This window comes from Pseudonaja textilis, chromosome 3 (genome assembly GCF_049901715.1).
Source record: "Pseudonaja textilis isolate UNSWEBS1 chromosome 3, rPseTex1.2, whole genome shotgun sequence".
Classification (NCBI taxonomy): Eukaryota; Metazoa; Chordata; class Lepidosauria; order Squamata; family Elapidae; genus Pseudonaja; species Pseudonaja textilis.
In genome coordinates, this window is record NC_141992.1 from 8,367,513 (window position 1) to 8,389,827 (window position 22,315).

General features: G+C 42.2%; 2 protein-coding genes across 8 annotated transcripts in view; one reads left to right on the forward strand and one right to left on the reverse strand.

Moving 5' to 3' along the window:
• NKAIN4 (sodium/potassium transporting ATPase interacting 4) overlaps positions 1-22,315 on the forward strand; it is a 354,886-nt gene that overhangs the window by 143,182 nt on the left and 189,389 nt on the right. The window lies entirely within an intron of this gene.
• The window catches only part of ARFGAP1 (ARF GTPase activating protein 1), a 46,189-nt gene that overhangs the window by 5,361 nt on the left and 18,513 nt on the right, over positions 1-22,315 (reverse strand). For 2 of the 7 annotated variants that reach the window (XM_087928888.1, XM_087928886.1), the window contains exons 3-12: positions 21,856-21,965; positions 20,006-20,177; positions 16,487-16,587; positions 15,994-16,083; positions 15,437-15,533; positions 14,230-14,286; positions 12,412-12,444; positions 9,014-9,043; positions 7,195-7,251; positions 1,769-1,828 (exon numbers count right to left, since the gene is read on the reverse strand). In XM_087928888.1, coding sequence (XP_087785014.1) covers positions 1,769-1,828; positions 7,195-7,251; positions 9,014-9,043; positions 12,412-12,444; positions 14,230-14,286; positions 15,437-15,533; positions 15,994-16,083; positions 16,487-16,587; positions 20,006-20,177; positions 21,856-21,965 — 807 coding nt within the window. The remainder of the gene's footprint in view (positions 1-1,768; positions 1,829-7,194; positions 7,252-9,013; positions 9,044-12,411; positions 12,445-14,229; positions 14,287-15,436; positions 15,534-15,993; positions 16,084-16,486; positions 16,588-20,005; positions 20,178-21,855; positions 21,966-22,315) is intronic. The other 5 variants (XM_026697367.2, XM_087928889.1, XM_087928890.1 and 2 more) reach the window with 5 other exon arrangements.

Sequence of the window (22,315 nt, forward strand, 5' to 3'; positions counted from 1 at the left end):
TATAAGCAATGCCCCATGTAGTTCAGCAGCCTGTTCTCCAGTGGACAACCCAGCAAAGCCCGCCAGTTCCCCAGCGGATGGCCTGCAAAGGGGGTCAAGACTTACCCACCAATTCCCCAAGATTTTCACAGACAAAAAGCTGATTGGCTTCTTCACCAACAGAAACTAAAACTGGAAGCATCCCTGTCTGAGAATTAAACCAGACTGATTAAGATCTTTCTGGTTAATGTCTTTAGGGTTAGTCAGTAAATCACAGGACCTGGTTTCCTTTCTGCGTTGCTCCCGACATAATAAAAGCAAACCCGTCATGGCTGTAATGATTTTTTTTTTAAAAAAGAAACTCTGATGAGGGGTTGGTTTGCCTCACCGAACTACTCTCTTTGGTAACCCCAAAGCCACTTCTCAAGAAAAGGATTGGACCACATTTCTGTGGAGTTAGCAAACCTTTATATGCATGCAAATACATTTAATAAAATAGTAAGGCTCTCCTCTCCTCTCCTTTCTCTAATTTTGCTTTCTTCTCTATTTCCTTCCCTTGCTTTTCTTCCTTTCCTTTCCCTTCTCTAATTTTTCCTTTCTTCTCTATTTCCTTTCCTTTTCCCTGCCCCCACCTGCTAAAAGAAACCTGATCAAATGATCAGGCTGCTTTTGAAAAACAAAACATTTAAACCTACAACCATTTGGCTCAAACATATTTAAAACTGGGAGATATTAGCACTTACCAGTTTTATTGAATAATGGCAGCAAGAAACAGGAGGAGAGGGAGAAGACACAATTAGCATTTTAAAAGAATTTGTGCTCATGTTAAGCTATTTCCATATTCCTTTGCAATACGGCTCCTCAATTGTTCTGCTAGTTTTTTTTTTCTTCAGTGTAGCCTTTATTAAGATGCAATAAAGGTAGTGATCAAGACTATTTTAGGAAATGCAATCTGACAGCACAAAAAATTATTTCGATTCTCACATCAGTGGCATGTAGGCCGACCATTTAACCGTTTTCATGAACCCTGGCTTGGAGAATCACCCAAATCTGATTACAGGTAGTCCTCGACTTACAACAGTTTTACAACAGTTCGCTTAGGGACCGTTTGAAGTTACAATGGCACTGAAAAAAGCGACTTATATGACCGTTTCTCACACTTACGACCTTTGCAGAAGCCCCATGATCAAAATTCAGATGTTTGGCAAGTGGTTCATAGTTATGATCGCTGCTGCGTCCCGGAGTCACATGATCCCTTCTGGCGATCTTTTGACAAGCAAAGTCGATGGGGAAGCCAGGTTCACTCAGCAACCAGGTGACTAAATTATCAACCGCAGTGATTTAATTACAACCGGGGCGAGAAAGGCCTAAAATGAGACAAAACTCATTTAACGAGCGTCTCGCTTAGCCACAGAAATGTTGGGCTTAATTGTGGTCGTACGGCGAGGACTACCTGCAATATTGAATGTTGATAGAAGTCTGGACACGTCTCAGTGGCTACTTTTCCATAATCTTTCACGACTGAGTCAAACATGGCAGTCCCGGTAGCTATTGCTACGTTAAGGAACTTTTGGGTTCGTTTGCCATATAAAACAGATGCGACTTTGGAGTTAGAAATAAGAAATGAACTGGGACTCCAAAGAGGGGAGGAACCACAGAGAGAGCTGCCTAGAAAGGCTGTCTTGCTGCCTGAGAAGCCGTCCTTATGCTGGAGCTCCGTATGTCAAGCTGGAATATGGAAACTGGCTTAACGCAGGGCCTCCTGGTTGCCAGGCAGGCTGCTCCATACCTTGGAAGCAAAATGCGAGACTCCATGGGAAACGTCGTCCAAAATTTTTCCATCTTTCACCTACGTGAATCAAGTGGTCCAGAGTTAGAGGTAGATCAAGGCAGCCAGTGAGACGCTCATCACACCCAAGTCAAAGGAAGGGTTTCTCCCACAATGAAGCCAGGTTGGGAGGGAAAAACAAAACACTGCCCAGTGTAAAGTGTACTGCCAGGGGAAGGCCAAGGTTTGGGATCCGACCCACTAAAAGCATCCGAAGGCGTTTACTAAATGAGATAGATAGATAGATAGATAGATAGATAGATAGATAGATAGATAGATAGATAGATAGATAGATATGGCTGGATGTGTGTGTGTGTGTGTGTGTGTGTGTGTGTGTGTGTGTATACACACACACACATACATACAGTGAGAGAGAGAGATGGATGGATATGTGTGTGTGTGTATGTATATGTATGTATATATATGTTTTCTTAAGTTTTCGCAGGTACTTACATGTATGGTATTCAGCTTTGTTCGGGTATTTTCCCATGTCATTGTAGTTGTGCTTTTAAAGTTGTAGCAACAATACAGAAGCCTGATGATGGCAAATGAGATTCTGCCGAAACGTTGCTACAACTTTAAAAGCACAACTACAATGACGTGGGAAAATACCCGAACAAAGCTGAATACCATACATGTGTGCATTATATACATACATACATACATACATATATGTTGTGACTGGGAGGTTTGAGCTTGCTGTGCGCTTTGAGTCTGATGTGTCAGAAGACACAGGTTCCAGTGATGAGGAGGGTTTGGCATTGGGATTTGAGCCTGCTTTAATGGGAGATGCAGATGTGAGCCAGGAGGATGAGGAAGTGTCGGAATCACCCTCCTCTCCAGAACCTTCCTCATCAATTATCCCTCAGGTGTCAGCAGATGATCGATAGAACATGCCGGAGTCCTTGGGTGATGATCAAGCCGATGAATGTTGGGTTGATGTAAGGACTAGACGTAGGCTGAGACGTCAAGCACAAATTGAAAGGAAACATCAAATCAGGGACTGAGTAGAGAGACTGACACGCCCCTTCAAGGAATATAAGGAGGCGTGTTAGCTTGGAACCCCCGTTCGGGTCAAACTTTGTTAGTTACATTCGCAGTTTAGAAAAAGTTTTCTGTTTGCCGGTTCGGCTCTGATTTATATTGCTGCTCATTATCTGGATTTACAGACAGATTCTGGGAAAGCTGCCAACGACGACTTCAGCCAGAGGAAAGTTAACTCTGTTGTTCTTGATATTGTCTGTTCGTGTTTTTTCCTTTGGACATTTGGACTCTCACCTTGTGGCCACAGGTGAGACAGAACACACATATATATGTAGATCTTTGATTATTCGGGTTTTCTCCCGTGTAAAATTGGAAGTATCCACGCGACATTTCGATGAAGTCTCATTCATCATCTTTAGGCTTATGTCTTCGGCTTTGTGCTTCTCGGAGTAATGTGAGCTTGCAGCTGCTTCTTCCTTTTAACTGCTAGTGGGGGTGTGACTTGATTGGGTGGGGGCTTGGCTGTGTTGATTGGGTGGGGTGTGTTCTCATTGGTTGGGGGTTTGGCTGTGTTCTGATTGGTAGGGGTTGGCTGTGTTCTGATTGGCTGGGGTGTGTTCTGTTCAGGTGGGGGCTTGGTTGTGCTCAGGTTAGTCTTAGTTGCCGGGGGATTTGAGCTGGTGAACTGTGATCCTGTTGTTTGGCTTCGCGTTCATGGTTGTGCCACATTTTCATGGTGGGCGTCAATTCGCTTCATGTATGAGTCGGAGGGGTTTGAAGCGGGTAGTGATTCAGCTGCAGTACGGCTTCTGGTCCGTGGTCGTGTCTCATCTTCTGTGTGGGTGTGAGTCTGTTTTCTACATGGAAGTGTGGTGATGTCATCTTGTGTGGCTCTCATGGGTGTGGGTCTGGTGTCCTTCTTCATGTTAGGTACTCGTCTGTTCATGAGGGCAGGTTTCCAAATGGCTGGAAGGCGGGAGGTGTCATCTCGTTTGTTCATGCTGTGTGGGCGTTTTTCTATCTCTATGGCTTCTCTGATTATTCTGCTGTTGAAGTGTTCGGTTTTGGCAATAGTTCTGGTATTTTTGAAATCAATTTCATGGCCTGTGGCTTTGAGGTGTTGGACCAGGGAAGAGGTCATTTCTTCTTTTTTGATTGAGTTCTTATGTTCTTCAATGCGTGTACTTATTCTTCTGTTAGTTTGTCCAATGTATGTGGTAGGGCAGGCAGTGCAGGGGATTTCGTATACTCCTTGGTTTTCTAACTCGATTTTGTCTTAAGGGTTTCTTAGGATGGTGGATATTTTTCTGTTTGTGCAGAATGCTATTTTAACGTTGTGTTTTTCGAGGATCTTGCTGATTTTGTCTGTAGTGCCTTTTATATATGGGAGGAGGGCTTTGCCGTTCTCTTGTTCTTTGTCTTGGATTTTGGTTGGGGTTTCTTTTTGGATTAGGTGGGTAATCTTCTTTCTTTGGAATCCATTGACTGTTAGTATGTTAGTGAGAGTGTGTAGTTCGGTTTTTAGGTGTTGTTTGTCGGCTAAGCATTTTGTTCTGGAGATGAGTGTCTCGGCTACGGAATTGATCTGTGCTGGGTGGTGGTGCATGTAGATAGCGGTTTGTATGTGTTTTCTTCTGGTAGATGGTGTGTCCTAGGGAGCCATTGGATTTTTTGTATACTAAGACATCTAGGAAGGGAAGTTGATTGTTAGCTTCTGTTTCCATGGTGAATTGTATTTTGGGGTGTAGGCTGTTGAGGTGTGTGAGGAAGTTGTTCAGCTTTTCTTTCTCATGTGGCCAGATTATGAAGGTGTCATCTATGTATCTGAGCCAGAGTTTGGGTTTGTGATCATATTTTTCTAGAGCTTGTGTTTCAAAGTGTTCCATGTAGAGGTTTGCAATAACAGGTAAGAGGGGTGATCCCATGGGTGCTCCTTCTATTTATTTGTATTTTGGTCCGTTGTAGGTGAAGTATGTATTGGATAGGCAGTGGTTGGTCAGATCTAGGATGTGCTTGGGGTTTGTATTTGTTTTGGATGGCTGTCAAGGCTTCTTTTATAGGCATTTGGGTGAAGAGGGATATGACATCGAAGCTCACTAGTAGGTCGCTGGGTTGTAAGTTTTGTTTCTTTATGATCTCGATGAACTGGAATGAGTTTCTTACATGTGAGTTGATGGATTCTGCATAGGGCTATAGTTGTTGGTGAGAAATTTGGCTAGGTTTTGTAGAGGTGAGCCTATGGAGCTGACTATTGGTCTAAGTGGGGTTCCTTCTTTGTGTATCTTGGGGAGATGCCCTAAGCTTTATGGTCTCCCCAAGATACACAAAGAAGGAACCCCACTTAGACCAATATGTATGTATGTATGTATGTATGTATGTATGTATGTATGTATGTATCAAGAGAGAGAGAGAGAAAAGAGAGAGAAATGGATAGATGGATGGCTGTGTGTGTGTATGTATATATATGTGTGTGTGTATATACATATACATATATGTATGGCATTCAGCTTTGTTCGGGTATTTTCCCACGCCATTGTAGTTGTGCTTTTAAAGTTGTAGCAACGTTTCGGCAGAATCTCATCTGCCATCATCAGGCTTCTGTATAGTGTTCATCTGTGAGTCAGACTTTTACTGTGTTTTCAGATTTAAATTTGGGGCAGCCTATTGCTGTGCCAGAATGGTTTTTTCTTCATCCCAAATTTAAATCTGAAACCACAGTAAAAATCTGACTCACAGATGAACACTATACAGAAGCCTGATGATGGCAGATGAGATTCTGCCGAAACGTTGCTACAACTTTAAAAGCACAACTACAATGACGTGGGAAAATACCTGAACAAAGCTGAATGCCATACATGTAAGTACCCGCGAAAACTTAAGAAAACAAATATACATATATACACACCCACACACATATATACATATATATATATAAAGAGAGAGAGAGACGGAGGGAAGGAGAGAAATTATTAAAGAATTGAGATCAGTATAAAGCAGAAGGTTGTGTCTTTTAAGAGTGACCCTAATTAGAATTCTGCATGCAGAAGTTCATTGTACTCTCTTTGGTAGCCTGATGTCCAGAATTCACCCTCAAGCACACAACTGAATGGGATGATTCTATATCTAATTTAGACATACTGTCTTTCTAGAGGGCATCTATCATATTTGGTTATTTTGCCACTGATCATTCAAAGACTGAACATTTTCTTTCTTTCTCTTTTCTTTTTAGCAACATGGGACACAATTCTTGGGGAAGTACAGTCACCCAAATAATGCTTTTATCACGGAAGTTTGAAGAGCCCTCCAGCCAAATAAGTAAGCTTCCAACTTGAAGGGTTGCAAACAGATGCGGTAAACCAGCATTTCCCCGTATACATTCATTCTCAAGTAACAGTCATGCAACATAGCGGTATATCCTAAGAGAAACGACACATTGCAATTTGCTTTTAATCCATACTACAGAACCATTTTCAATGGAGATTCTCAGTCATCCAGGTCATGGTTGTCCCAAAGGTGTTTTCTTCAAGAGGCAACTGAACTTCCTGGTTTTTCTTTGAAAATGTTTTGCTTCACATCAGAGCCGAAGAAGCTTCTTGGATGAGAAGCGAAACGTCTTCAAAGAAAAACCAGAAAGTCCAGTTGCCTCTTAAAAAAATACAGAGCTACTGAAATACTCCATGATTGTTCTACAAAAGTAAAGTTATTTTTTGTTCCCTTGGGCCCAGTGTCATAATTTGCTGATAGGGAATATGTCAGTTGACAAAAGAGGGCTGGGTTGAGCTCTTAGGAGTGACTAGGGAAAGTCAAACCAAGGTACAAGCTGGTTTAACCCAAATGTCATTGGCTGATCTTGGTCAAACTAACCTACCTTAGGGGCTGTTGGGGGGAAGGGGGCAGGAAAGGAGAGACTGGATTCCACCTTGAGGTTTTTTTTTCCTAGAAAAATGGAAATCCTGGTGCAATATAAGAATTAGGAATTTGAGACAGAAGGTCTGAACAAGAGGGAAAGACGAATGGGAAAAGCAACATTGCACACTGACCTGAATCAGCAAGTCAGAATTTTGGCTATCAATTTACTGGGATGCTCTCTAAGTTTGGTTGTTTCTTGCAGACATTTCATTACCAAACTAGGTAACATCATCAGTGCAAGAAGGAAGTCCCACCAACACTGATAAAACGAACCACTTGTATATAAACAGAGCAAACTCCACTCCTTTCTCTTCTATAGGTTGATATCTTGAAATATAACCCAAGGAAGGTTTGGACAAGACCTATAAAGTGATGAGATTTGGGATCGTAGGTTGACACTGACGTTACAAATACACATAATTCATACTGAATAAGCTTACTCAGTTCAGAAGGAAAGTGCATTTTAAAAGTCATGTACTTCGTTCCAAAGTTACCTTTTCCTGTGCAGGTTTGAGAACATTTTCATTTAAACTCTGACCTAACTCTGAAGCCTAGTTAAAAGCAAACAAAACAAAACAAAAATCAGTTAACACTTTTGTTTTTTTTTTCCTCCCCGCAGGTCACACCTGACACGTACCACTCCACAAAGCATCCCGTAGAGATTCATACTTTTTTTAAAAAAAAGACCAAGTCCTAAGCATTGTCCAAGACAAGCGACAGAGTCAGCCTGAAGCACAAGACACGAGAACACAAAGGGACAGGACACTGAAATACACAAGACAATAGGGCGGTTACTTATCCTTGGGCTGGGGCTTTCCACTGAGGTGAAAGGGAGACCTATGGACAGTCCTTGACCTACAACCGTAATGGAGCCTGGCCATTAAACGAGGCATCCACACTAAGAGACCAGTTGCAAATCAAGGACCATCTGTACGTTCAGGAGCCTTATTCTGAAACAACAACTGAAAAGAGGATTGCTGAGCCCCTGACAAAATGGAAGGGAAGATGATTAACCAAAGTTGTAAAGAGAAAAAAAAAAAAGAAGAAATGGAGCGACTTGCGTCTTGATTTTTCTAGAAGTTATCGGCAGTTCTTGATCTACGACCAGAACTGGGACCAGAATTTCTGTAATTAAGCAAAGTGGCTGTTAAATGAGTTGTGCCTGATTTTTAAGACTTCGGCCATGGTTGTTGAGAAAATCCTTCTGTTAAGTGGAACACGCTGTTGTTAAGCAAGTCCAGCTTCCCTCAACGATTTTACTTGTCAGAAACTGGCAGGAGTTTGAGTGGTGCGGTGGCCTAAAGGTAGAGGTCTTGCCTCACAACCAGGAGGCTGTGAGTTCGAACCTAGATAGAGGCAGATATTTCTCTCTCTCTGGGCACAGTGAGAATATATCAGCTGAACAAAACTCCGCACTGGCAACAGGAGCGGCATCCGGCCATTAAAACACTCTGCTTAGCTCCACTCAGTTGCCCAGATTCCATCCCACAAGGGATTATGGGATCGTTAAAAGATGACGAAGAAACCGGTTGCAAGTGGCAATCGCATGACCCTAGGATGCTGTCGCTGTCATACATATGTGCCAATTGTCAAGCACCTGAATTTTGAACACAGGGCCGTAGGGATGCTGCAAAGGTTGTAAGTGCGAGGACCGACTGGAAGTCCCTTTTTTCAATGCTGTTGCCACTATGAATGGTCGGAAATGTTGGGCACGATTGTGATCGTACGTTGAGGGCTCCCTGTATTCCCACCTTAATCAGTGTCCTTAATTAGGGCAAACATGCCCACCGCTGATGAAATATGACTTTCTGGTCTGAGGAACGTTAAAATGCTGCAATCCCTGATCTACAAAAGAGACGGCACCCTGAAGTCCAGCAGAAGTTTTTGACTACGGGCCCTGCCACCTTTTCTCTCCCACTAGGTTGGGTCTTTTGAGAAAACTCCCTCACTGCGCCCAAAATCAGAAGCGTCAATCAATCTGGCTGCAATTCCCTGGTGATCCCACTCGCCACTCGCATGACAAATGAATTCCGGGATGTCAACGTGAACCAAACACCGTGGGTTTAAATAGATATAAATATATGTATATTTAAGACTCCGGCCGAGGCAGCCTATTTGAAGCAAGCCGACGTTACAGGAAAATGGAGACAATACCGTTTGACCAAAAAAAAAACGTGGCGGTGGCTTTTTGCCCGGAGTGTGTTTGTGGGAGGAGAAAAGGGAGGAAAGGGGGGGGAAAACACAGCTAGCAGCAAGGTGTACAAACTCAGCACAGTTACGAAGCACCCATGCACAAGGAGAGAGAGCTTTTACCGGCTCTGCCTGCTGTTTCTGGCCCCAAAACTTTACACACCCGGGCAGCACAAGAAAGGCAGCAGAGGAAGTAGAAGAACCAACTTTTAGCGAAAGATCTAAAAGCACTTAGTTTATCCTAGGCAAGAAAGCAAGATATATATATATATATATATATACTGTTTTGTCCTACGTACTAGTGCCTGCTAACGGAAGTGGCAAATTGGTTTATCTAATGTGCCAAACTGACACGTTGCCACCTAACATGTCATCGCCAAAGTGAAAGCAACAACTCAACCTGCTAATGTGACAAACTGGTTTGTCATTTAGGGTATAGCCCAATCTGATAAAGAAAGAACAACACGGGCTGCAGCTTGTCAGGAAAGCTGATAATGGGGAATTGCAGGTTAAATGCTTGCTCATGGAGTGCGAACTGTTTCAACCTGGAGGGATTAAAAATTCAAAACGTTTTGTTTCAGGCACGAAATAGCACCCTTCTCCTGATGTAAAACCCCATTACGTGCTTCAAGTGCTCATCCCTCATTCAAAACTAAATGTCTTATGTTGAAGACACGGCGTTTTGAATTCAAATCGGTTGGATTCAAAATGTTGTGAATGTCTCTAGTGCAGCGTTTTTCAAACCTTGGCAAGTCTAAGATGTGTGGACTTCAACTCCCAGAATTCTCCAGCCGGCATGCTGACTGGGGAATTCTGGGAGTTGAAAGTCCACACATCTTAGACTTGCAAGGTTGAGAAGTACCAGAGCTTCGAATAAATACATGCATAACTACTTATATTAATTAACAAGGTTAACCTAGTAGCTGCGGAGGCAACTATGACTTCTGTTAGAAAGCACAAAAGAAAAAAAACACAGTAATATTGTAACAACCCTATTCTGTTTTAGAAAATATATTCTTTAAAGTTAGAGAAAGGCTTAAGAGAAAGGATTGCAAATATTTCTTGAGCATTAATGCACTGGAGCCCAAATATTCCTTTTCCCAAAAGCAAGCACTGTGATTATGATGTGCTTACTGTCAAAAGCTTATCTTAATACGCAGAACAAAATCTCGTTTGGGGCTGAATCTTCATTGTTAACTTCTGACTTAAGATCTCCTACAGTTTAATTATATTTATATAAAGCCTGAACATAAGGTATAGTGAAACTAGTGTACTTTTTTTATCCGACACCTGCTTGTTTCCAAATTAAACGCAGACCTCAAAAAGATTCTAAATGTTCTTTTGCACAGTTTCGGGGAAATGTATACTAGCATCATAGAAAACAGGAAATTTTAGCAAAAGTGTATTACATATTATCAGCACAAATATGACCCCAGGTAGCTGAGCTTTTTACTTAGGATGAATATATCATAATCTATTGAATATATACAGTCCTCCTGGGAGAGAAGCTAAACAGAAGTGACACTTATAAGAACTGGTTCTCTGCACATAACTTCCAACAGAATACCCACTTGAAGAAAGATCTACACAATCACAGTGTGGAGTGTGCACTGTTCCTCTGTGCCACTCCATAGGCACATAAATCAATTCCTACAAACGGCACTATGAAGGTATGACATTTTCTCCTGCTGGAACGCTAAACATAATATCTCTAAGCATCAAGGAACGATATTCGGTTAATCTTCCCCCAGACATTAATTCATGAATTAATATTTGGAGCTGACACATGATTAGAATAACAGGTTGCATAGTTTCATGCAGGGATTAGGCAGACATGGCATTAGATCAGTGTTTCTCAATCTAAGCAACTTGAATAGTTCTGGATATCTTGTCTCTTTAATTCACCTGCGTCAAGGAAAAAACCCTCAGATGGCAATAATACATTCAGTAGTTGTCAGATAAAACATAAAATGTGCATAAAACATGTGATGTACAACAAGAATATAAACTGAAGCTAGGTTCTGTTTAACCGTTTCACACAATTATTCCTACTAGATTTTCACCCTACCTTAGCTACCTTTGTCTATCTGTCTGTCTGTCTGTCTGTCTGTCTGTCTGTCTATCATCTTCAGTATATCTATCTATCTATCTATCTATCTATCTATCTATCTATCTATCTCCTATCATCTCCAGTATCTATCTATCTATCATCTTCAGTATCTATCTATCTATCTATCTATCTATCTATCTATCTATCTATCTATCTATCTATCTATCTGTCTATCTATCTATCTATCTATCTCCTATCATCTCCAGTATCTATCTATCTATCATCTTCAGTATCTATCTATCTATCTATCTATCTATCTATCTATCTATCATCTCAGTATCTATCTATCTATCATCTTCAGTATCTATCTATCTATCTATCTATCTATCTATCTATCTATCTATCTATCTATCTATCTATCTCCTATCATCTCCAGTATCTATCTATCTATCATCTTCAGTATCTATCTATCTATCTATCTATCTATCTATCTATCTATCTCCTATCATCTCCAGTATCTATCTATCTATCATCTCCAGTATCTATCTATCTATCTATCTATCTATCTATCTCCTATCATCTCCAGTATCTATCTATCTATCTATCTATCTATCTATCTATCTATCTATCTATCTATCCTATCATCTCCAGTATCTATCTATCTATCTATCTATCTATCTATCTATCTATCTATCTATCTATCTCCTATCATCTCCAGTATCTATCTATCTATCATCTTCAGTATCTATCTATCTATCTATCTATCTATCTATCTATCTATCTATCTATCTATCTATCTATCTATCTATCTATCTATCTCCTATCATCTCCAGTATCTATCTATTTATCATCTCCAGTATCTATCTTCTATCTTCAATTTATCATTTATTCTATCTTCTATTTATCATCTATCAATTGTCAATAAATCTACCTACCTACCCATCCATCCATCCATCCACATATACAATGACTGTTTTGGCATAAGATATAGGTTCAATGGATAATACCAAACTACACAGCTTTCAAACTGTGTCCACAGTCTATGTGGGGCTTACAACTGCTGTCTAAATGCAGGGGCTGGGAATACAACATGGCATATCTTCCAACCTGCTGTAAGCTCTGGACAGTTATGTCCATCTGCATTCAGAAAGGATAAGAAATACGATGTGCCTTGTTACCGAAGTCTAACTTAGAGGACGTGCTCGCTTATTTCAACAGCCTGAAATTGGAGTGCAAAATTTACTGCTAATACAAGCTGATGCCAAGGACAAAAACAGGGCTTTCGTTGTTCAACACTGCAGCAAATAACTAATCAGGCAACTAAAGAGTCAATGGGTTAAATCCCTTACTTTCATCTGTCATGTAACCCTTAAATAACACTAAGTGTTATTTCTAAGATTTAGGAAAGCAAGTTGCAAGGAAAAGAGAACCAATGAAACATTTTTAGTATTCAGTAATTTGCAAGAGTTACCTTTTGACTTGCTTGAGATCCAAACTTGCTAGCCTGTTAACAAAAGCAAAATTGTCTTAGTTCGATTCCATGTTTCCTTTTAAAACAATCAAAGATTCAAATGCTCTGCAAATTCTAGGATTATTTTTAAAAAAAATTCTTAAATATGCCCACCTCTTAGCATCTTAAGGAACTGGAAACCATTATGCCCCCGCATCCCAAATTATGTGTACCACTCAAAAGGTTTTTTAATACTACCTAAATGTACCCAATTCATTCATTCGTTTCTTTTGAATGAGTCTAACCATCTTTCATACTTGTCTGAAGCAATATTACAAATCTATCAAGTCTGAACGCTATAGAAAAAACGCACACAGATGCACAGACAGGAAAATGCAGGGTACAATGACAAGTATAAATGCTATTATTACAGACACGATCTCAATAATAGCCTTCTTGGTGAGTAACAGCAATTTATAGAGCTTTGTTTTGTGAGCCTTCGCATTTGAACAGCCTAAGCAATATTTTAATACATTCGTAAGAACCGTGGTTGTTTAATATTACAAGGAAATACCAGAGCCATTTTACTTTTAAACAGCAGATGGTCTAGAGAAATTACTAGAAAGCAATGCATGAAAACATTGTAGGCTGGTTATTCGAGGCCACTTAACATCACAATTTTTCCCGAAGTCAGCTATCTGCATCTCTCAGCTGTTCCATGTATATTTTTTGAAAATTATCTCAAGCTCGTTTTGAAAAAAAAAACTAGTTTTTATTGAAAAATCACATACAGAGAGTCCTTGAGTGACAAGCACAACTGAGCCCAACATTTCCATCGCTAAGCAAGACAATAATTAAATGAGATTTGCCCCATTTGACAATCTTTCTTGTCATGATTGTTAAGGGAATCACTGCAGCTGTTAAGTTAGTAACCCGGCTGTTAAGTGAGGCTTCCCCAATGTCTTTGCTTGTTGACTTCTCTTGTTATTACATTTGTTACAATGACACAGCAAAAAGTGGCTTATGACTGTAACAGATATAACAGATAATCAGAGTTGGAAGGGACCTTGTAGGTCATCTAGTCCAACCCCCTACCCAAGCAGGAAAGCCTACGCCTTTTCTGATAAATGGCAGTCCAGTCTCTTCGTGAAGGTTGGTTGTAATAAAGGTTGAATCTTTTTTTAAAAGTCCAGATTATACTTATGCATGTAGCATTATTGTGAGTGAAGGTCTCAAGTGATGGCGCTCCCACAACTTCCAAAGGCAACTTCTGTTCCATGGGTTGATTGTTCTCACTGTCAGAAAGTTTCTCCTTATTTCCAGGTTGAATCTCTCCTTGATCCGTTTCCATCCATTGTTCCTTGTCTGGCCTTCGGATGCTTTAGAAAATAGCTTGACCCCTTCCTCCTCTCTGCGGCAGCCCCTCAAATATTGGAAGACTGCCATCATGTCTCCCCTGGTCCTTCTCTTCCCTAGACTAGCCAAGCCCAGTTCCTGTTTTTCACACTTATAACCACTGCAGTATCCCCATGGTCGGTCACGCAAACAAAATTCAGACGCTTGGCAACTGACTCATATTTTATGATGGTTGCGGTGTCCCTGGGGTCACATGATCCCCTTTGTGACCTTCTGATGAGCAAAGTCAATGGGAAAGGCAGAAAACCATAGGTTATTAACATAACAATCACAGGGATTCGCTTAATAATTGTGGCAAGGCAGGCTGTAAAATGGGGCAAAACTCGTTTAACAACTGCTTTGCACTGGAAATTTTGGCCTCAATTGCGGTTGTAAATCCAGGACTACCCCTAGATCCATTTGCCAGTCAGAACGTTTACTTACACCCTCTTTAGCTGCAGAAGCGAACTTGCTTGCTCCAGATGTAAAACTACTCCAGCCCTAAAAAAACAGAGATTGAAGGTTAGTAGTCCTACTTTGGGGAGATACTTCAGTGTCCAAAAACTTACACATTTGGACATGAGCCTAGGCCTGGAATGTGCAAAACATAGACACAACTGTTCATTGATGCAGAGTCCATACTTAAAAGGTTCCATGCTTAAGAGAGAGATGGGAAATTTGCAAAGGGAACAAAGGGAATTTGCAAGAGATTCTCTACGTTGCAGGTCTGGGCTGCCACTTTCGGATCCCCAGGTCGACTATCAAGTAAAACGCGACTCTGTTATTTATATAGAATGAAACCTGAAGGAAAAGTTGGTTTTACTTCTGCTTCATTTTAGATCAGCTTCGGGGAAACAAAAGTTTTGCAGCCTGACCCCTTCACCCTTCCAAAGCTTCACGGCAATTTTTTTTTTTTTCCAAACATGGTTCCGTGAAGATGCGTGGACTTCAATAATCTAAAACTGTAAATCTGTTGGGGCCTGTCTGCCTGCCAGCCCCTCCAGCAGCAGAATCAGAGGAGGAGGAGGCGGCAGCGTGGGAGTCAGGGTCAGCATCAGGGCAAACTGAGAGCTCCAAGGGGGAAGAGGAAGTGGAGCTGTCACAAAGAGACAGAGGCAGAGCCTAGATCATCAGGCAGCCCTCATAGGGAGAGGCCACAGCCTCCAGGTCTGCAGGTGGCTGATGAGGAAAAGGAGGAACAACTGGGTCCAGTGCCTGATGCGTGGATGCACAGAAGGCAGAGGAGAGGAGAGCAGTGGAAATCTATGGGCCGGTCCTTGAGGCAGAAGAGCCACCATTGCTAGCGCGCCCCCCTAGCTTTGGGGATAAAAGGCAGGGGGCAGAGATAAATAGGCAGACAACTATTCATCTCCCTGCTGGACAGACGTATTAACCTGCGGTGAAAAAGAAAATTTTCACCTGGGCTGCTGGCGCTCCTAATAAAGGAATCATTGCTTCAACTACAGAGGGTTTGTTGTATTTGGGGAGCTGGGTCAGAACAAAATCTTTTAACTTCCACTCCAGACAGGAGTAAAATCATCCAGTCATATTAGGATTCCTAATTTTATTCTTTTTTAAAAAAAAAATTAAAAATGACAGGACAGCAAAACAGCGTCTTGAATTAGCACACCTACGAACGATTTCGACTTACCGAGTAGAGAGAAGACATAGCGTTGTTCAGGAAGTCATCTTCCTTTTTGGGAGGAGTGACTGTGTTCCCAAACCCAACATAGCGATTTTCTTGGCCACTGAATGGGAACACAAAAGGAAAGGAGGATTAAGCTGTTTATAATGACAATACATTTGTCAGTCTTTAAAGTGCTTCAAGAGCCACTTAGGTACAGTGAAATGTTTCCCAACCTTGGCAACTTTTAAGCTGCGTGGATTTCAACTCTCAGAATTGAAATTCTGGGGATTGAAGTCCACACAACTTAAAGTTGCCAAAGTTGAAAAACATTGGTTTAGTGGCTAAAGGGAACCAGATTAGGAACTGGGAGAGCCGAGTTCTAGTTCCGCCTCAAGCAGTTATTGTTTCTTGGCCCTAGGAAGGAAGCAAGGATTAACCACTTCCCAAAAGGTTGCCAAGGAAACTGCAGGGACTTGTCCTGGCAGTTATTTTGAGTCAAAACTGATTTGAAGGCATCTTTTTTTTTAAAAAAAAAATAGATTCTTCAAGGCCTTTGGCTAAATTCCATCTAGAACGCTTACCTTTGATAGGAACCAACGTCATCATTCAACCAGTCTTCAAATGCTTTATCAGAAGTGGGGCCGGCATTCTGCGGTTGCCCTCCAGAGCTTCTGCACACACACACAAAAAAAACCCACATCAAAAACGGAACTACAGAAAGACGACACCTATTAAATTACAAACATGGGTTGTTGTTGTTTTTTGTCTCACAGTACGACACGAAACGTGCCACATTACTGGCTAACCTGGAAAAGTTGGGCACACGCACAATCTCTCTCTCTGAGCAGACATTGCAAATCCACCCTTTGCTCACAAGTAGATTTATTTTTAGTTAATTGGCTTGTTTTTCTCTTTGTCAGATTTACATTCTGTTCTTTCTGTTCAGGAGGAATGAGTGACGTAAGCCCTCGCTTACACCTGCACATATATTCACTAAATGTTCAGCTGCAAAGGGCTGTGCTTTGGTAGTAAAAGTTAAAGCTTTAAAATAGAACCCAAACGAGGGATGTTTACCGATGAGCTGAGGACAAAGCAACTTTGGGCTGAGGAGGACTCCAATTCCGAGCAGCAGAGGTTTCAATGGACCACTCTTTACCTTCAGCTAACACGGCCACCTAAAGGAAAAAAAGGACTTTGAATAAACAAACTCTTTAGTGCAGAGATGGCCGCCTTTATGACTTGCGGACTTCAACTCCCAGGATTCCTCAGTTGGCTCTGGAATTCTGGGAACTGAAGTCTGCAAGTCATCAAAGGGCCATAGTTCCCCATCCCTGCTTTTGCGCAACAAGAACAGGATAGGTTGAACACAATTGGACTCTATACACAAAAGGTCTATAAAATATCTCAGACCCTTGTCCTGAGATAGAGACAGACAAGTTTTCTTACTCTGAGTTGATATTTTCTCTTTGTGTCTTGCCTGGGATTCTGGACAGTGACACTAAGATGTTATCAATGCTATCAGAGATAGCGAGATGGGCGGCAGACAAAATGAATGAATGAATGAATCTCTCTCTCTCGAACTGGCAAAATGCATCCACTCCTTAGATCTCAGTGAGACTACTAGGCCAATTTTGGGGAAGCCGTTCTTACATTTACTACTGATGCAAGGCTTTTCTGTTGATTGTTATATATATATATTTTCCTGCACAGGATAGTAAGTACCTCGACATGCAACCATAATGGAGCCTGCCATAAAAGTTGTGTGCTCGAGCTGATTTTACAGTCCTGTGCCCGGGCTGATTTTACGACTTTTGTAGCGGTCGTTAAGCAAGGCCTACTGACATTAAGCAAATCGATGGTATGCTATGGCTGCAAGTTTGCCCAAATCCGGAAGTGCTGGCTCTCAACAAAATGTCTTGTAAAATGTGGTCATGTGACCACGTCACATACAACCACAGGGAATGGTTGTATATGCGGCCAAGTGGCTTGAAGTTCAGTCAATGGATGGTAAATAACTCCAAGGTAGCTCCATCCTAATTTAAGTCGCCACTCTTAAGTCGAGCACTAGCAGTAGAGAGAGTTTGTCAGCTCAAGATGGTAAAACTACTTAATATTCCTGGAATATTCCTTCCCTATTTCCCCCACAACAACAACAAGCCCAAGATGGAATGGGCTGGGAGGATGTGACTGGCTCAAAGTTATCCATCCAGCTTTCATGCCTAAGGTGGGACTAGAACTCCTGGTTTCTAGGAACATATTCAGCAAATGGGCTCTTTCGGCACTAATTTGCTCCTCATCCTTCTACCGCCTCCCAAAACAGATCTAAAATGTTCAAATCGGTTTGCGCTTAGAGGTTCTCGGACCACAAAGGATGTTCCAGAGGGAATGTATGCCTCACAAGCCACCCACACCTATTCTGGGAGCTTCGATGACAGCTACACAGAGCAGAGAGAATTGCAAGGACGCCCACAGTTCTGTCCCAAGGCCTTAAATTAGGGAAACGGCCATGGGCTTGCTGACAACTCATAACAGGAGGGGACCAAAGTCATCAGTTAAGACAGCTTGAAAGAGAAAAATAAAAATAAACAGCAAGTGCCAGTAAGAAATCTCAGTGCTCATGGCAAGAACGGCTGGGTGAATTTCACGAAGGGAATGCTTCTGACAATTCCAGATCAGCCACAAGGAATGCTGAGCTCAGCAGGTTCCTTCCCACACAGCCTCTTACTATTTTTGTTGGTTCAAAAAAATGGCACATGCTTCATTTGGGCAGGTGATGAGAATTTGCAGAACTGCAAAAAATGGAACAAGTTGCAGACAAAACACAGTCATGTTCACTTGCCTGCTTTAAAAAAAAAAAAAAACCCACTACTTTCCTGAAAAAGAAATACTCTTCAATAATAAGCTAGGGGATACGGAAAAGACTGTGGCTGTGAAGTGTGGTGGGTTCAAAGCAATCACACCTGTATGGTGGTTCTGAGAAACAAAATGGAACACCTGCATTTTGCTGAGATTTTTTAATCTTGACATGAGCCAAACCTTGGCTGTTTTGAGTGGTGCAGATTTGAGAAGGGATGTGCAAATTATTCCTTCTTTAAACAGTTTCAGTCGAAAAGGGTGCAGTTGGGACATTTCAAGTGTGAAAGTCAAAACTGTTGAGTGTGAAATAATACTCGTTGTTTGTTTCCTGCACGGCCTTCATAATAGCAATATAGCACTTAGACTTATATACCGCTTCACGGTGCTTTTACAGCCCTCTCTAAGTGGTTTACAGAGTCGGCCTAAGGCCCCCAACAATCTGGGTCCTCATTTTACCCACCTTGGAAGGATGGAAGGCTGAGTCAACCTGGAGCCAAATTGCAGGCAACCAGCAAGCAGCAGAAGTAACCTGCAGTTCTGCACTCTAACCACTGCACCACCGTGGCTCTTTTAAATAGCTGTTTAATTACCCTAAACTACAGGTAGTCCTCGACTTACAATCACAGCTGACTCCAAAATTTCTGTTGCTAAGTGAGACATTTGTTAAGTGAATTTTGCACCATTTTATGACCTTTCTTGCCACCGTTAAGTGAATCACTGCAGTTAAGTTAGACACAGGGTTGTTAGGTGAATGTGACTTCCTCAATGACTTTGCTCATCAGAAGATCGCAAAAGGGGATCCCATGATCCCGGGGACACTGCAACCGTCATAAATATGAGTCAGCTGCCAAGCCTCTGGATTTTGATCACCTGACTGTGAGCAGGCTGCATGCTGTCGCGTGAAAAACAATCACTTTTTTCAGTGCTGTTGTAACTTTGAGCTGTCACTCAACAAACTGTTGTAAGCCGAGGACCACCCGTATAAACTCAGTGTTCTGTTTGTCAATAATTACATGCTGCAGAAGCCAAAATAGAGAAATTCTGACACTGTAAATCAGTCTCTTTCTAATCTTTGTGTAGATTACTTAATATTCATAGAAATGCAGAATCAAAAATGGGAGTTTTCAAAAAAAAAACAATCAACCGTGTTTCCCCTCAAATAAGACCATCTTATAATTTTTTTGCCACCAAAACAGGCACCAGGTCTTATTTTCAGGGGAGAAATATTGTCCACTGACTCACTTCACTTGCGTGCCTCACCCCCCAGCCTCCTTTTCGCTGTCAGAGGCCTTCAGGAACTTCTTCAGCTTCAGATAGTTGTAGCCAAACCTTGCAACCTAGGCTCATTTCTCCTGCAGCTAGCAAGGCTTTTCTGAAGGCCTCTGTAGCCGAAAACGGGGCTCCGGATCGATCCAGAGCTCTGTTATCAGCTACAGAAGCCTTCAGGAAAGCCCTACTGGCCACAGAAGAAATGGGCCGAGGTGTGCGAGGCTTGGCTACAACTATCCAAAGGTAAGTAGTAGGGCAGCTCCACACACCCCCAACCCCCACCCTAGCTTAAGTTTTACCTGTGTACCCTGGAGTGGGCGGGGTCTTCATTAGGTCTTATTTTGGGAATAGGGCTTATATTGGGCGCACCTGTAAAAATCAAGCTAGGATTTACTTTCTGAGTAGGTCGTATTTTAGGAGAAACACGGTAGGTCCAAGAACACTGAAAACGTGCTGAATCGGATTTACCTTATCTCTGAAGAGTGCTGCAGCTCTGCTGTTGTACTTCTCTTGCAACGACCAGCAAGGGTCATAATCATCTTGAGACTCTAAAAACTCTCGGAATTTAAGGTTACCGCCGGCCTTCATTTTCTCCAGTTCTATGTCTTTCCATTTGTCCATTGTGACAGACCGCACAAAACTGTAAACGACAATTCAATGGCTTCTCAGTATGCCGGTATAGCCATCAGTGTTGAAACAACGATTTATTTATTGAGAAAATGTATTGATTGATTGTATTTATTTCGAATATTTATTTGGCTTCCTATCTTACCCCTCCCTGAGAATTTCCAAAATTCTTGGAGCAAACAGCAGAAATGAATTTGCAATCAAGCAAAACTTAACCTGGCTCGGCCAGTTGGCATGGGGTCCCGATAGAGAATCTGGAGGCTGGAGGTGGTTGGTGCGGTAACAGAGAAGGTGTCAAACCCCAGGGGATTAGGAAAAACCAGGCAGTTCAAGTGAGCAGAAAGATTTATTGCAAGCTTAAACTCTCTATAACAGTGGCTCCCAACCCTTTTTGTGCCACGGCCCAGTACCGGCATCACAAAATGATCCACAGCCCGGTACCGGCATCAGCACGCATGGCAAGGCGAGCCGAGTGACCGGCCAGTCAGCCGTCCCCCGCTTCTCCCCGCCACCTTCAACTCCTCCTTTGTACCTTTGTCGATGGGCTTCGGGACGGCTTCGGGACGGTCGCTTGGCTCACCTCGCCTTGGGTGCTGAAAGAATCCTCGCGCCTTAGTTTTGTTCGAAGCCACCACCCCACTCGATGAAACTAAAGCACGAGGATTCCTTCAGGACCCAAATGCCGCTTTCCAACCGGAAAAGCTCACCAGAAGCACTTTCTCATCAAAACAAGATGGCGGCGCCCAGCAAACCGGCGGCCCGGTAGAAAATGTTCCACAAGAATTGGAACTAGTAACTGGCCAAGGAAAGTGGCGGTAAGTAAGAGTCAATGGAATTCATAGTGGGCTGGACTTAGATCTCTTGTGGGTGCAAAGGGACCAGTGATGGGATTCAAATTTTTTTACTACCGGTTCTGTGGGCGTGGCTTGATGGACATAGCAAGCGTGGCTGCAAAATCTCCATTCCCTCCCTACCCCGCTAACCTGCCTTCCAGCTCCATTCTCCTGTGCAGGGCAACAAAAGGAGACCCAGCCAATCAGCTGGGACTCAGGAGGCAGAGAATAGATGGGGGCGGGGCCAGTCAGAGTTGGTATTTGCCGGTTTTCTGAATTACTCAAAATTTCTGCTACCGGTTCTCCAGTATTGGTCATAACCTAGTGAATACCACCTCTGAAAGGGATTCTAGACTGATGACACGTTTGATGCTCCAAACTCACGGTCTTATATTTAATATTTTGCAATTTTCATCTATTTTTACATGTTATTATACATCTATTTTTTATTATATTGTAAGCCGCTCAGTGTCACCCTCAAACAGCAAGATGGGTGGTACATAAATTTAATGCATAAATAATTTACATAAGTAAAAAGCTATCCAGGCTAGAAAGTATAGGAGGGAAGAGGCACCTGTCCTTTGGGGACACCTTTTCTGGAAAAGCTTTGAAGCCTTGGACAGCATGAGGTTGAAGAGCAGTGAAACTGTACAGACATGTAAGGGGTGTGTTTTGTTTTACGGGATGCCTGAAATTTTGAGGCTGGTTTAATGGCTTTTATTGTTGTTTCTAATCCAGCAAGGGCTACATTGTAGAAGATGGACAACTCTATAAATCTGTTCAGTCAATACATAAAAACAAGGAAATTAATAGGATGCATCAATTTCTTGTATTATTAATGCATAATCAATGACCAACCTCAGATGAACTCCCAAGCCTCTATGTTTTCCTGAGCACTCCAGACAGATCCAGATTCCATAAGTCACACTCACCCACTGGGGGTTAAATGCACCACACTCAAAACAAACCTGTAAAGAGAAGGCGGTTAGTGTTAATTTTGAGATGATTTTGAGTTTTCCACAGTAAACCTAGGACCTTGACAGTCGGCTGAGTGACTTAGAACTCATCACCAGGAGACTTGAGAGTTCTAGTCGAGGGGTGGGATTCAGCTGGTTCAGGTGAACCGGATGTTAAATTTACATCTGGTTCGCTGAACCAACAGTTGAACCGACCGGATGGCCCCTCCCACTCCACCCTGCCCCTCCCCTCCCAGGAGTCTCCACGCAGCCCATTTTGGATGCAGGGTCCAGGTGGAAGCTCTGGGAAGGTGAAAAAAGGCCCTCCTGGAAGTTTTGGAAGTCTGGAAATGGGCCTGTTT